Below are 14,918 nucleotides of genomic sequence, written 5' to 3' on the forward strand. Positions count from 1 at the left end.
ACTGTTTTGTGCTATTAATTGTAACGCATGATAAAAGGACGTGACGTCTTGCTTCTGCCCTGAATCTTATAACTTCTAAATTGAGATTAGTAATATTCCTGTTATTGCATAGAAACACACGTTAAACCTTCTTACACCGGCACAGACGCACTTGCTATTCACCGAGCGTCACGCCACAACTGACATCCTGGTGTGTTTATCTGAACTCGCCATGTCTTTGAGAGCAGGATCCACACAACGGAGGTGACACCACTATTTGAACAACTCCCTGCCACTCCCCTCCCTCAACAGAAGGGCATATCTGATTTGGCGGCTACCCTTTTAGCGAGAGTACCTCTGTCGTGTCGTGCGCTCTGTAATCTCTTCGCACAAGAGGCCGATCTGCGCGGCGGGGCCAGCCGCCTCGCCCTGGGCGCCGCGCTGGAGGACCCTTGTATGGCGGCGAGGCGCCAGCAGAGCTGGAGGATCACAGAGTGTTCGGTACTCGTACAGGACAGCAAAGTGCGAAGTGGGCCCTCGAATCCAGCCGCACTGGTTGCCGTCTACCTTTGTTTACGTCCGTACTTGCCCAGAGGTGCAACTCAGGGCTGTTTCTGAGGTTCACAAAAAAAAAAGAAAAGATTTCATGTCTTTTTCTTGTAAATCCCAGAGCCTGAGGGCACTCTTGTCATTGCAGTGAGATGCTTGTTCACTGTGCCTCATGCCTTCGATGGTTCCTCACAGATAAGACGGAGCATGTGGAGGATTTCTGCGAATGTCAGATCAAACCTTTAGGTGACGGCGGCGGCCCGGAGGCAAGAGAAGCAGACTCTGGATTGGGAGTTCGCAGGTTTGAATCCCACAGATGACGTGTCACTGTAGCTCCCTGAGCATGACCTATGACCCCCATCAGCCGCTCAGAGCACCTTAACCTGACTGCCGACCTCATTCTAGATAGAGGACGGGGTCAAGGGAATTTCCCCAAGGTCATCGACAAAGTATAAATGTAAGTACAAGTAAACTTTCTTAGTGTGTAGACGAGCAAACAACATAAACCTGAAGGAGGGTTGAGGTTCAATTATCTGAGCCTGGCAAAGTTACGGACATTCACTTTATTAGTATTTGGGTGAATCTGAATATAAAACTTCAAACGGTCTCAATATGGAGGTTTGAGATTCCTGATGCTGTATTTTTTTAAACAGGCTGCATTTAGTGAAGGCTTCATCAAATAGATTCATTTAATTATGTTCATTCCAGATAATATGGTGAAATGATAAAATCCCCCCTTTTTAAAAGGTTGCAAGAGAAACTGGACTTGTTAGAGTATTTTCCATCAGCACCTTCATTTCTCCAGTTTCGCATCAGTAAAGCTTGTTGCAAGAAAACATGTGTACCCTTTAAAGTTTCTTTATTTCTGCTTTAATTTTCCAAAACAAAAAAATCAATTAATATGATTTAATTATCAATCATTATTATTTGTGATGTATTAGGCTAATTCTATCTATCTGCCCTTGGATGAAGACTGAATCATATTTCTTTTCTCTGTTGTACATTTGATGTCGTTCAACAGGAAGAGAAGAAGAACTGACAGATAAATGACTTTTCTTTTAAACTCTTGCCTGACACTGGCATCAGCTCGCTGCACTGACACGTGATAAATTGTGATTGGCTGATTTGTCCCGTCACGGCGCCGCCATTTCATGTCTGTGCGTTGTTGTGTTTGTGTTTTCATCCTGACCTGCAGCAGCTCCTCCTGGTCGTCGCCCGCCTCCAGCGCCACGGCCACCGAGGCGAAGGGACGACTGGCCATCTGCTGCCGTTCTCTCATCAGCTGCTGCAAAACAAGTGACAAGAAAACAAACAAACAAACAAACAAACAAAATTTAGAAATTTACTTGTGGAATTGCCGTTGACGTGTGATTTAGTGTGACCAGGAGCAGCCAAACACTGGAGAGGGCGTGGCCAATCGTCAAGACGACACACACATATTCTGTGACAGGGAGAAGCACTGATTTCACTGACATGTCACTTTATTTTGGCGGATATGGACCGAGGCTTGCCCACAACTGACCGATAGCACCTAAAAATCTTTATGGCAGCGAGTAACAAGGCTGTAACACGGCGATGGCTCCGTGGGGAACCTCCTACTATGGGCAGCAGTAATAACAAACATCTTAAACTTTCAGTTTAAGACTCCAAAACGACACACTCTGTGAAAAATGGGACACGTAAACGCGATAACCTGCTTTGTTTTTGGTTCGGATGGTTTATAAAAACAATATTGTTTAAGTTTCCAGTACTAAATATTGACGCTTACGGTCCAAATTCATTTATTCATTCATTTATGTATTTACTTTTTTTGTTTATTTCCAAACATTTACAAAAAACAAGAAACAAGAGAAACAAACAGAATGAACAAAGAAAAAGAGAGAGAGATTCATCCCAGTGAGTAATTCAGAGATCAGCTGGCGCTCACTCCAATTCCACAAACTGTGTGTTACATGTTCGGTTTTGCATTGTTTACGTTGTTTGACCTCGGGCGAACGTCACTGTGAAGCAAAAATGGTGAATTTCTCTTCCGAAGCAGCTGAATAGAAGTTGCAGAACTCAGTCAGGTGAAGGAAAAAAAAAATAAGGAGGAAAAAAAGGTCAAAAAAAGAGGTTTTGAGGTGCGATGTGAGAAAATCAACACACCGGAGAGAGAGAAAGTGTGAAATAAGTTGAAAAGTGGAGAGATCAGATATAGTAGGAGGAGGAGGAGGAGGAGAACGAGGGAGACGGAGGGGAAAGAAATGGGGAGCAGAGATCAAAGTAGAAAGCCGGGGGGGGGGGGGGGGGGGTAACAGCAGCTGGTGGGGGGGGAGTCAGAGGGGAGGAGTAGGAGGTGGGGGGGGACTTCATTAATGAGGATATGTCAGATGAACAAAGGCAGACGGCGAGGCCTTCATCAGCAGGAGGTCCAAACACTGGCCGAATACAATGAACAAACAGGAGAAAGTGAATATGGACAAATGTAGGAAGGGCCAACGTGGACGACTGCGAGGAGGCTGGAAGATAACTACAAGCTCCGTAACCCCGATCCGTCCCTGCATTCCTCAGCCTTTTCCACTCCACTACAAACACGTTAATGGGCTTTTGGTTTTACATTTAGCTCGGGGGGGTGGCCACCTGTTATCTGCAGGAGAAAAAAAACCTCCACTCATTTCCAGCCGATAATGCGCCAAAAGCCTTAATGATCAGTATGTTGTTATGGCGGAAAGTTTGCCCGGCGTAGCCCCCGCGCCAGCGCCCCCTGCTGGGAATGAAGTCCGATTAGAATCTGGCCCGCGGACTGTTACCCACACTGCTAGGTGGAAAGAAAATGTTTGGGTTTGCTTCCAAGCAGATGTGAACTTTTGTTGAAGCTCCCAATGATGTGCAAGTTACTGAAAATGATACTTGTTTACAACTACGAGGTACAATTACTAGTGACTTCCGTAGAGTAGCGGCCATTGAATTCAGCCTGAGTCATTGGAGGGAAGATGCTCTATAATCTGAACATTAATGGAGGAAGATGCTCTATGATCCAGATGTTAGTGGAGGAAGATGCTCTATGATCCAGATGTTAGTGGAGGAAGATGCTCTATGATCCAGATGTTAGAGGAGGAAGATGCTCTATGATCCAGATGTTAGAGGAGGAAGATGCTCTATAATCCAGATGTTAGTGGAGGAAGATGCTCTATGATCCAGATGTTAGAGGAGGAAGATGCTCTATGATCCAGATGTTAGTGGAGGAAGATGCTCTATGATCCAGATGTTAGAGGAGGTAGATGCTCTATGATCCAGATGTTAGTGGAGGAAGATGCTCTATGATCCAGATGTTAGAGGAGGAAGATGCTCTATGATCCAGATGTTAGAGGAGGAAGATGCTCAATAATCCAGATGTTAGTGGAAGAAGATGCTCTATAATCTGAACATTAATGGTGGAAGATGCTCTATAATCCAGATGTTAGTGAAGGAAGATGCTCTATGATCCAGATGTTAGAGGAGGAAGATGCTCTATGATCCAGATGTTAGAGGAGGAAGATGCTCAATAATCCAGATGTTAGTGGAAGAAGATGCTCTATAATCTGAACATTAATGGTGGAAGATGCTCTATAATCCAGATGTTAGATGAAGTCATATCACAGTAAGAAGAGGCTGATGCAAATAAATCCCTAAGACTCATTTGGTTTTTGTTTATTGAGATGATCTTCGTACAGTAAAGAGGAGTTTAGTCAAATACACCCGATTAAACAACAAACAACTGTTTTCATGCAAGACAAAAAAAACAAGCCCAGTTTATTTCCTGAAACTGCTACGACGTCTCTGAACACTTAACGTAATCCAGAACACTGAAATGTGCTTTTTGAGAATCAGCATGAGAAGATCCAGCCTCGTGAAAACAAGCCAGGAATCAATCAGAGCAACCTGCTCGTGAGAGAGAACGTTGACGTTCTGTTTCAATAAGTTGTCTTTTACTTTCTCCTTCAGCTCCTCCAGCAAAGGTCAAGGACAATGTGGGAAAACAAACTTGCATAAAACATGGAACCGGCTGGGGAGGGGGAGGGAGGGGGGGGGGGGGGGGGGGGTGAAAATGGCAGCACCAGAGAACAAAAGAAGCGCAGGAGAGACAAGAGAGAGGAAATGTACAGACAGACCAACAAAAGGAGGCAGAAACAAAAGAATAGCAGTGTTAAATGTCAGTGGTTTCCACACACGGTTACCTCTCCCTAAACCGAGGCCCCTCCGTGTCCTCGCCTGTTCGCAGAGGAAAGGCCTCGCGTTGACATTAACTAGCTGTCAGGTGTTGCGCTAGCGCGCCGCCGGCTGCTCGATTGCCGGTGTCAGACTCTTTAAGCATGAATGAATACTACACCTGTAGCCACAGCGGGAGCAGCCGGGCGCTCCGGCGGCGCCGACTGCTCCCGCTGTGGCTGCTCACGCGGCCGCGCCGGGGCCTAATGCGATGTCTTCTCTTGTTAGCCGTCACGGCTACGCTAACGCCGCGCGGATGACAGCGCGCTGCTCACTAGCATCGCTGTTAGCCGCCTGCCGACGTCGGATCACATTTGTGAGAGTCTAAGTGAGCGAGAGAGAGAGAGAGAGAGGGAGCGAGAGAGCTTGAGATGAGATAATACAGGCGCTTTAACCGTTTTCACACCATGGGAGCATAGTTTTAGTTTTTCATAGAGATGATAAATCATTGTGTATAAAAATGGATTAACAGCTTCCAAGTTTTTATAACAAACCGTTTATTTGAGAGGAAAAAAAAAAGAAGTGGAGAAAAGAATGTCCAGCAGTGTTTGTTGCTTGTTTTTCATTAAAAAGAAGAAATAAAACGTGAATACAGATTTAATGCTGGGTTTGGCTGAGAATTCTGCTCCACAAAGTTTGGATTTTGATGCTGTTTCCTTTTGTTCACCACATTGAGCCAAACAGCTTCTCATAGAATCTGGGAGAAAACTAAAACTTGTAACCACTGACATATGTGAATGTTATATGTCTGTTCAACCCTCCAAAGCCAATGTACTTCCTGGGAAATCCAGCATATTTGTGGGAGGAAGCTGGGGTACTGCTCTAAAAAAAAAAAAAGGAAAAAAAAGACCATAGTCCCAGGGAGAACATGGCAACTCGACACAGAAGCAAACCAAGAGTATTGTAATTGTGAGTTTAGAGAGCGTCAACAAGTACAGTGTGAAGGTCTGAGGCCCTGTTTGCATGTTGAGAGTGAAAACGGCAATTTCTAGATCTGGGTTCGTTCAAACGTTCTCAAGTCAGATACTAATTTCACTATCAGGCTTCCAGTATGCACTGACCCTTCTTAGGCCTTACCATCACTGTTTGTGACTTTGAGGCAAGGCAAGGCAAGGCAAATCTATTTATAAAGCACCATTCAATTCCCAGTGCTCCACAAAGAAATACGTTTTTCCCACAACCACAGACCATACGGCCATACACTTTGGGACCACGTATATCTTCGGGATCAGTTATACTCTGCTCTTCATCCAAAAGGTATTTGACACACCAAACTACCTACAAGTGCTTCTCCTGCCTCCTCTGGACTGGCCACCTGTCCATGGTCCTGCACTCGCCCATAGTGAGCTACTCTCCACTTCCTTGTAAAACTAGGCCGCGTTCAGAATGTAGAAATACAAGTTAATAAGTAGCTTCCAACTTAAAAGTAAATCTCAATTAATCGTTGTTTTCGTTCCACTTCGCACATCTTGTGCCTCTGCTTCTCCACAGTACGACACAATAGCAACGCCATATTGGTCAGTTTAGGAGAAAAAACTAACTTTTCTCACTACTTTTCCGCCGCTAACCGAACTACCAAAGTCATTGTTGTGTTTATGTCATCTGGATAGCTGATATGGATTTAAATTGACATCAAACACTAAATGTTCAGGCTGTTGATGGGCGCCAGAGAACCGACCAGTCCGGAACATCTGTCACTTGACATGAGTTTGACAGCTTCTGCTTTTGTGTGCGAAACCATCGGCGTGTTAAAGCACTTTTAAATATACTAACAAACAAATAAATAAACTGTGGAGAGATTCTGAAGAAGAAAAGGCTTGGGACCTACTGATTGTATGACGTGACATTAAGTGGACGCGCGATGTTGAAAGATATTGAAAAGAGAGGTATTGAAAACCCGGTGTTGTTATACCTTGTTGGAGAGGAGAAACCAAACTGACTGTTTGCACTCTAAAGTCGCCACAAATGCATCATTTCACCCACTGCATCTTACTGAAAGAACTCGTATTGGCTGGAGATTTAAGGCTTTTCAATGCTACCAAACATGTTTTCGGGATACCTTGCAAATATTAGGGAATTCAAAAAGAGCGGTGACTGGATCATTTGTTTCCTCCTGGTAGTCGGGAGGACAGCAGAGCTCGCCTCAGCTCTTCCCTCCCTACAGCCATTGTTCCTCTGTCAGTGAGATTAGACCACCTGGTCAAGGTGAGTTGGGTCACATTTGTGTCTCGCAGCCTGATAAATGAGTCCAGACACTGGAACTATGTTTAGACAATAAAAAAAAAAAAACGGCACTTTTAAATCGAGTTACCACGTGTGAGCGTCTCGTCGTTGTACGCAGCCGTTTTGCACACGAGCGCCGATGTTTGGTTAAACAGACCACTTCTTGTGCGTGCGTTCAAGCGTGTGCTGCGTGTTTAATGCCCCCTTTGACAAGACCTTGAGCGGGCAACAAGGACAAGACAGTGGCCGTCTTTCCCGTCTGCCCGTCGGGCTGTAAATCAGCCATAAAACGGCTAATTAACTCTGCTGTGCTGTAAACAAGCAGCGCCGCGCGGAGGCACAAGGAGGGAGCGAGCGGGGAAAGAGCCACAAGTGCATGTGTTTGAGATATAGACACTGAAACACAGTGACCGGCCACAACATTAGGACCGACACAAATATTGCGTCGGTCACTGTTTCCTGTTGAGGAATGGACTCTACCGGGCTCCACCGTTGACATGACAGCGTTGTCAACGCCAAACTTTTGTGGTGTTTTGGGTCGAGATGGGAACTGATTTTTGATTCTCCTTAATGATTCTGTTATCGGTTCTCATTTGGAAATGAAACCTGCAGTACCTATGGCAGATCGTGGCTTCCCACTCGATCGAGGTACCGTATTTTCCGCCCTATAAGGCACCTAAATACCTCAAATTTTCTCAAAAGCTGCCAGTGCGCCTTATAACCTGGTGCGCCTTATATATGGAAGAATTGCTCTACACGAGACTGCTGTTTGACAGCTAAACAACCAGAAGCTTTTATTTTGTCAACTAATTTCTCAACTGGATCTTCAGAGCGGACGACACTCCACACAACAGCTTCATCACTCATGGTTGCAAACCAACATTCTAACAAACCAAAATAAACTAGATGAAATAATTACTCCCTAAACTGGGGAACAAAAACACATAAACACAATCAACACAACACCAAGCCCAACAACAACCCACAATAACCTCCAACAACACAAAACATGAATTCCCATCATGCCTTGCAGCGACAAATTCATCCTGAGCTCCTCAGTGCAGCCGATAGAAACTCCCATAATTCATTGCAGCTGTTTGTGGTGTTTTAAATGCAATTATTGGGGGTTATATTTGGTTTGTGGTGTCGGTAATAATTGTGTTGTGTTTTTGTTGCTTAGTTCATGTAGTTTAGTTTATTATTATTATTATTATTATTATTACCAGTAGTTGTAAGTCGTCAACCAGCAGTGAAGAAGGTTTTGTGTGTAGTGTCCTCCTGGCATAGGCTGCAGGTAGGACTATCAAAATAAAGCATGTGCACCTCTCTGGGTGTTAGAATCAGTGGAAAATGTAACCTAATGGCTTTGAGCTATAAAGGTTGCTGACCACTGGTCTATTCCATGTGTCTTATAGGGTGGTGCGCCTTATATATGAACAAAGTTGTAAATTATGTCAATTGATGTAGGTGCACCTTATAATCTGGTGTGCCTTATAGGGTGGAAAATATGGTGATTGTAAATGTCCTTGGGCAAGGCACTTTACCCACATTGCTTCGTATACATGGGTATGATGGTGGTGGTCAGGGAGGCCGTTGGTGCAAAATGGCAGCCACGCCTCTATCAGCATGCCCCAGGGCAGCTGTGGCGACAACGGAGCTTCCCTCCACCGCGTGCTTTGAGTCAGCCTGAAAAAAGTGCAATATAAATTCAAGCCATCAGCAGCAGAGGACGTACTGACGTTGACATTCACAGTGTATTTCCTCCCGTTGATCAACTACCCACTCTGCAAGCATTGCAAACTTTTGTCGTCTTTTCTCCTGAAATGGAACCAAACTTTAAGCGTTTGTGCCGCTGGGTTTCCTGCTGGCGACACTGGAGAACGATGTTTCGCCACGCACGTCGTGCAGCTCAGTGACGTCACTGGCACCAACTGGAATCGATGAGGGAATCGTCTGCAAATTTGACAAACGAGTCCATGGAATTGAAACAGTAGGAATCGGTTCTCAACAAGAAAACCGCTTTTCGATTCGCATCCGTAGTTTTGGGTGTCTTTTTGAAAATGGCCTAAAGGTAGAACTTTTTGAAAACGCGCAGGTGTCCACTGAGGCACTGTTACCCATACGGCCACAGTAAATAGCACTTCTGTACATGCGCAAGTGGAAGAATAGTCACGACAATGGCGGCCGCCAGAGTGGCATGACTCCCAGTCCATAATGAAGAGACGATAGAACAATACACTACAAACACGGACAATGGCAGCACACAGACACTCTGAGTCTCAGGGGAATATGGACTGGGAGTCGTGACACTCTGGAGGAAAACGTTGTTGTGGCAAGCAATGCAGAAGCTTCACCCAGGAGATTGAGGCTTTTATTTTGACACACAGAGCAGGAAAACATGAAACACTCCTGGTCACCAACTTATAACTGTTAAACTAAACTAAACTAGACCGACTAACTAACTACGCTAACTGAACAACAAAAACACAATCACCAGCAGCGCTGCAAGCCTCATATGGAGACATTGAAAACACCACCAACCCAACTCCCATAATGCATTGCAGCGATCAGCTGCATGATTGCGATGGTATGTTTTCAAAGCTCAAGAGAATGCACGACATCCAAACATCTATCCTTGAATTCGTCCATCTGTCAGCCATTTGTTCAGCGATCAGACTTCAAAAAAAAAAAAAAAAAAAAAAAAACAGCCCATAAAATAAAACATAAAAAACGAGAGTGCTTCAACAATGAAGCCAATCACATGGAGAATTATGCTTCACACAACGCCGCTCAACCAAAGTAGCACCTGCGAAGCTCAAATTGCCGGCCTTGTTAGACGGATTGGAAAATATCCGTGTAATGTGCCGTTTGCTGATTTCAGACGCGCTCCGGCGCAAATGGTGGGTTTCACAACAAAACCGGAGGCTCGCCGCTGCCGCGGCTGCAATTAAAGGCCGAGCCGGCTCCGCGAGGGCACGGCGAGAGAAACGTCAATAAAAGGCGTCGGCGCGCGAGGACGGGGCCGCGGAGAACAACCTCCGTATCCTGCTGCACAAAACGGCTGTAAATGCACAAAAGCACTCAGGCGGGATTTATCAGTTAAGAAGGCACATTTTTCTTATTTCCTTATACAAAATGATTCCACTTTTATCCACCCTTTGCGTGGTGTGGGTGGACACGCTGCGCTGCAGACTTTTCTTTTTTTTTTTTTGGGACTCAATTCCAGTTAATAAACCTAAATAAAGATGTGATTTACAAGTTGGTTGTGGAAAAACTTGGACGGCCTTCAAGGGCCCGGCGATTTGAGCTTCGGGAGGAATTTGAACGCGAATGGGAAACCAAAACCTGTCGGCCGACATCTGCGCTGGACTCCGGCTTCATGTTTGGTGGCTGAATGGAGTCGATTGTCTGCAGCCAGCATCCGCAATCTGGTGCGAAAGCCTGAAGCCGTAAGATTGCAGGCGGCGGCAGACGAATTAGCATGTTGTGGGGACGGGAGTCCACGTTCCCTGGCTGGTGGCGAGAATCTTTATGCACCAGAGCAAATCTGGAAGGAACTGGAGGAAGACGCGCTGATTCTATCAAGTCAACAGAGAACAGCCTCTGGAAGGAGCAGAGGTCAGAAATCATGGACATTTCTTCGTAAATTGAAATAATTCTCTCGAAAAATGAAACGGAATTTAATGGAGGTTCAGGTGGAGATGGCCTGTAGGGAAAAACACTGTGCCAGATGATGAGCGCTTTTATTTTGATATAGTCTAATTAATTACATGTTTTTTTGTATTATTATTATTATTATTATTAAGTTTTAATGGAAAATACTGACTCACATAGCGGTACTAGAGAAAAATCCAAATGTTCTGCATTCATGTTTAATTTTATAATTTAACTGAGATTTATTTCGAGATTTAATTGTGATCCAATTCCTTTCTTTCTTTTTGTTTATTTCAAGCATGTTATTTTCTTTTTCTCCATTTAATTGAATGTTTACAAAATTGAAAAGGAAGAGGAAGATAAAACTTATAGTGGGTGGCCCCTTTCCAGAAAAAATTAATCTACAAAACGGGCTGAATTACACAATTTACACAACAATTTACAGAATATTCAAATCAGTCACACTTTTAAATTGGTGCACAGTGGAGGAGTTCTTTAAATCCAAGTCCAAGGCTTTTCACAGTTGGACTCGGGCCACAGAGTTCAGCTAATACATCTATTTTAAGTTAAAAGAACACATTATTTCAATGTTTTGTTTAATTTTTTTGGTATCAACTGCATGCCATAATCAACACATCTGTGATTTTAAACATGCAGACGACGGGTTAACGTGTTATAAGGGTAGAAACAACTGACGAAACAAACAACTTCTCAAAAATCTGAACCATTTCTGGATGTTAAACTTGATGTTGCTCTGTTTTGCACTCAATTGCCGCTGTTATCTAGTCATTACTTAGTGTTTTTTTGTAGACCTGTTGCGAACACCATTCAGCACTTTTTAATATTCAACAGAAATGTGATTCAGTTTTAAAATAAAACAGATTGTATTGTGAGTTCGTGTGTCAACAATTACCCAAACTTCTGAGACGTTCTAGTTATAATAAGGATTTTGATGTTGGCGGACCGGTTGCCTTATGCATATATTATATTCAAAAAAGCAAAAAGAAATGATTAAATTGAAAGGTTAGGAGCAGAGATTACTGATGCAATCCTCCCGAGGGGCACGTTCCTCCTGCAGCAGTGTAATGCAACATCAGCATCCATGTTCCTCCAGTCCATCTGTAACCTAACTAGATGGTTTAATCAATTCCACAGAAGGCTGCAGGTTTAGCTCTGATTAATGTTTTAATCAGAGATACAACAGGAACCAGCCTTTCTGGACGGGCCTTAATAACTCTTCCCCGGACTGCTCCCAAACCCACAGACACACTCGCCGACTTGTACGCTTCATAAGACGAGTAAAAAGCTAATGAAAGTGTTTGATGATGTCCGGGGAAGAGGAGTGAGCTGAAGCCTCGTTACAGAGGACTCCACTCAAAACTGCAGTTCTATTTTTTCTTTTTTCTTTTTTTTGGGAGGGGAAATTGCTGCAAAAACCATCGAGTAGAAACGTCCCTGTTGAAGCGGAGGGAAACACTGTGACTCTCAATGTCCCATGAAGAATGTACTCCACCAAACCAAATGCAAACGTGTGAAAGAACAGCTTGATGAGTGTGACGGAACATTTTATGGTCCAGTCGGGGTTTTTTTTTTTTTTTTAAAGCAGAATGTGGTGGAGCGCCACCTTCGTCTCAGGGGGAGGCGGGGGTGGGTGGGGGGGCATCCAGTCGATGTGACAAATTATTTCCACTGGCAAGAAAATCAACGGATAAAAGCCTGACGTGCTTTATCTCATTAATAATTTATCCAATTACTCCTGTGATCGATACACCTGGTTGTTCTTTGTACGTTTTACAGCGGCTGTTTAACGACTTTGTTTAATTGGAGAATCCGAAGAAAGTTGCAAACATCCTCTTTAATCTCCGATTCGCCAAAACATCACTTTGCATTTTAACAAAACAACAAAGTACAGTAGTAGGAGCAAAACCGGCTCACAAGAGGCTCCAATCCACCAAGTGGAAGAAACACCAACTTTTTTAAAAGAATGTTTGAAGAGTTTTGGACACTTTGACCATGAGCTGAGTTATCGGTGATGCTGCCATGGCAACGAGCTAACTAGCATTAGCCTCAAAGCCGTGCTGCCATCAGGGGGAGTTTGTCGAAGCACCCAGAAGACGACAGCTGCAGGAGAAGTTTCAATGGACATTTCATTGTGTTTTGCACCAGAGGGTTTCATTAAAATTGGCTTTATGTTGAAATTGCAGTAATTATCGATAGCGATCGTTTGGATTGTTTGGAAATTTGGTCTGAATGCGGCTCCTGAGGTACAATGAGTTTGACACCCCTCCTGTAGATTCCAGACGGTCTTAAGCCCGGTTTCCACCGCACAAAAAGTGCGGGGATAGACCGGTATAGTCTGTTATGGTTCGCGCTTCCACCGCAGGAATGCGGAAACAACCGCTGCAAACCGCTCCAAAGGCGGCCGCTTTTCCGCTCCCCCTCCGTTGGGGAACCAGGGACCATGGAACGGGTCTGAGTTTGAGGAGCCGTCTGCTGATTGGTCAGTGATTTACGACACGCCCTCAATGTTTTAATGTGTCGGCTGGATGGATCCTCTGCTGTCAGTGTGGTCAACTGGTTGTTTTTTGGTTTTTTTTTCCCTTTTCTTTTCTTTGCTGCTCAACTTTAATGTTGGTCGTGGGGCTTGGGACTTTGCATCGCGTTGGAGCTTCCTGTTTGCAGCCGTGGGAGCGCCGCGCAAAACGGGAGCCTTTAGCTTTCTGCTCAAGCGCAGGAGCAGCCACTCCACTCCGGCGCCGATCGCGCTCCTACAGCTCAGCGCTGGAACACGGAGGCTCCGAGCTCCGAGCTTCTCGGCGTCGCGTCCGCGGTTCGCTCTCTCTGGACCAACACGGAAGTTGTATCTGCAGCTCCGCGGCTGCAAAAAATAAAAGTTAACTAAACAACAAGTGCAAAGTGGAGGATGTAAACAACAACAGAGGATTCATAAGATCTAGATCTGCAGCCAGGCTGCGCCGACTGTTATAACATCACAGATCTGCGGAGCTCTTAAGCCCCGCCCACTTTTTTACGCTCCTCGCTGCGGTGGAAACGGGTTTCGCTTTGCCGTACCGCTCCGTCCCATCCACGCACCTTTGTGCGGCGGAAACAGGGTTTTAGTGTGCAGATAAAAAAAAAAACTTGTAACGACTCTGAAGTCAACTCTCAAGTTAAACAGGATCTTGCTGTTGGGTCCCAGTGCTTTTCAATAAAATACTTCTCTTTCTCCATGCAGGGTCCATCGTCAAACAAACCACACCAGAGAGTGAGCGAGAGAGAGAGTTACCGACTCAACAATCACTTCTCGCTCCTCAGGCCCAATATACGCGACAGCATTGAGTAAGTAAACTAAACTGAAATGTATTGTTTTTGGTTTCCACTGCTTTGCTCCAGATCGGAGGCCCTGTGTCTGCAGGTTCTCTCCAGGTACTCTGGAGTCGTCTTGCAGACAGAAAACACACATTCCAGGTTAATTGGCGACTGCGGAATCGACCGTCGGCGTGAGCGTGGGTTTTTCATGGATGGATGCCCGGCCGCCACGACAGCCTGAAACACTGCGGAGTTTTGACGACATTTGCATCAGAAACTTTCTCCCCACAACTTCATGTAACAGGATTACTCGGAGTAGATTATGCCCGGCGTGGGTTGAAACGCTGATTGACAGTTTTGTCTGAGAGTGTGATGTGGCAGGAGCATCAGAGCGGTTTTACGCTCCATCCACCCTGAATGCACTCCGGGCGCCTGCTTTTGCAGAAACCTGACGGGAAAGGCACTCTTCAATATATATCGATACGTCCGCCCACGGCAGTCAGCATTTTTCACTTCTTAGGTCTTTTTTTTTTTTTTTCAAGCTTCAAATTGGGTTGAGGGTGCTTTCATAGGGTATTTCAGAGCGAACACCAACAACAGTGCTTAATGGACTTAATGGCTCGCCTACAAACGGCTGTAGTGGTCAGTATCAAACGTGAGCATAGATTAGAAGATGACTGAAGTCTGTCGGTGCTAAATTATGAACGCACACGGGCAGATGCCGAAACACACGGACGCCTTGAGGGAGACACAAAGAGACAAGACACACAAAGAGGTGTCTCACTCGTACAGCACGGCTTTGTGAGGACGCCACAATAGGAGCCGCACAAACAAATACCACACACACACGCGCGCACTCACACCACCGTGATTGATCCTGATAAGTATTCAATTATTCCTTTATTATGTGGCTTTTGAAGCTCGACACTGTGACTGGAGACAGATAGGATTTTCAGCTTTGGCTCCGGGCATAAAAT

The 14,918-nt window shown here is 44.9% G+C and overlaps 1 protein-coding gene across 1 annotated transcript in view; it reads right to left on the reverse strand.

The window, feature by feature from the left end:
• LOC308138288 (attractin-like protein 1) overlaps positions 1-14,918 on the reverse strand; it is a gene marked incomplete at its 5' end in the record, with an annotated part of 332,365 nt that overhangs the window by 56,330 nt on the left and 261,117 nt on the right. Inside the window, one exon of the mRNA XM_080507370.1 lies at positions 1,718-1,813. Coding sequence (XP_080363496.1) covers positions 1,718-1,813 — 96 coding nt within the window. The remainder of the gene's footprint in view (positions 1-1,717; positions 1,814-14,918) is intronic.

Source organism: Blennius ocellaris (assembly GCF_963422515.1).
Source record: "Blennius ocellaris genome assembly, chromosome: 13".
Lineage (NCBI taxonomy): Eukaryota > Metazoa > Chordata > Actinopteri > Blenniiformes > Blenniidae > Blennius > Blennius ocellaris.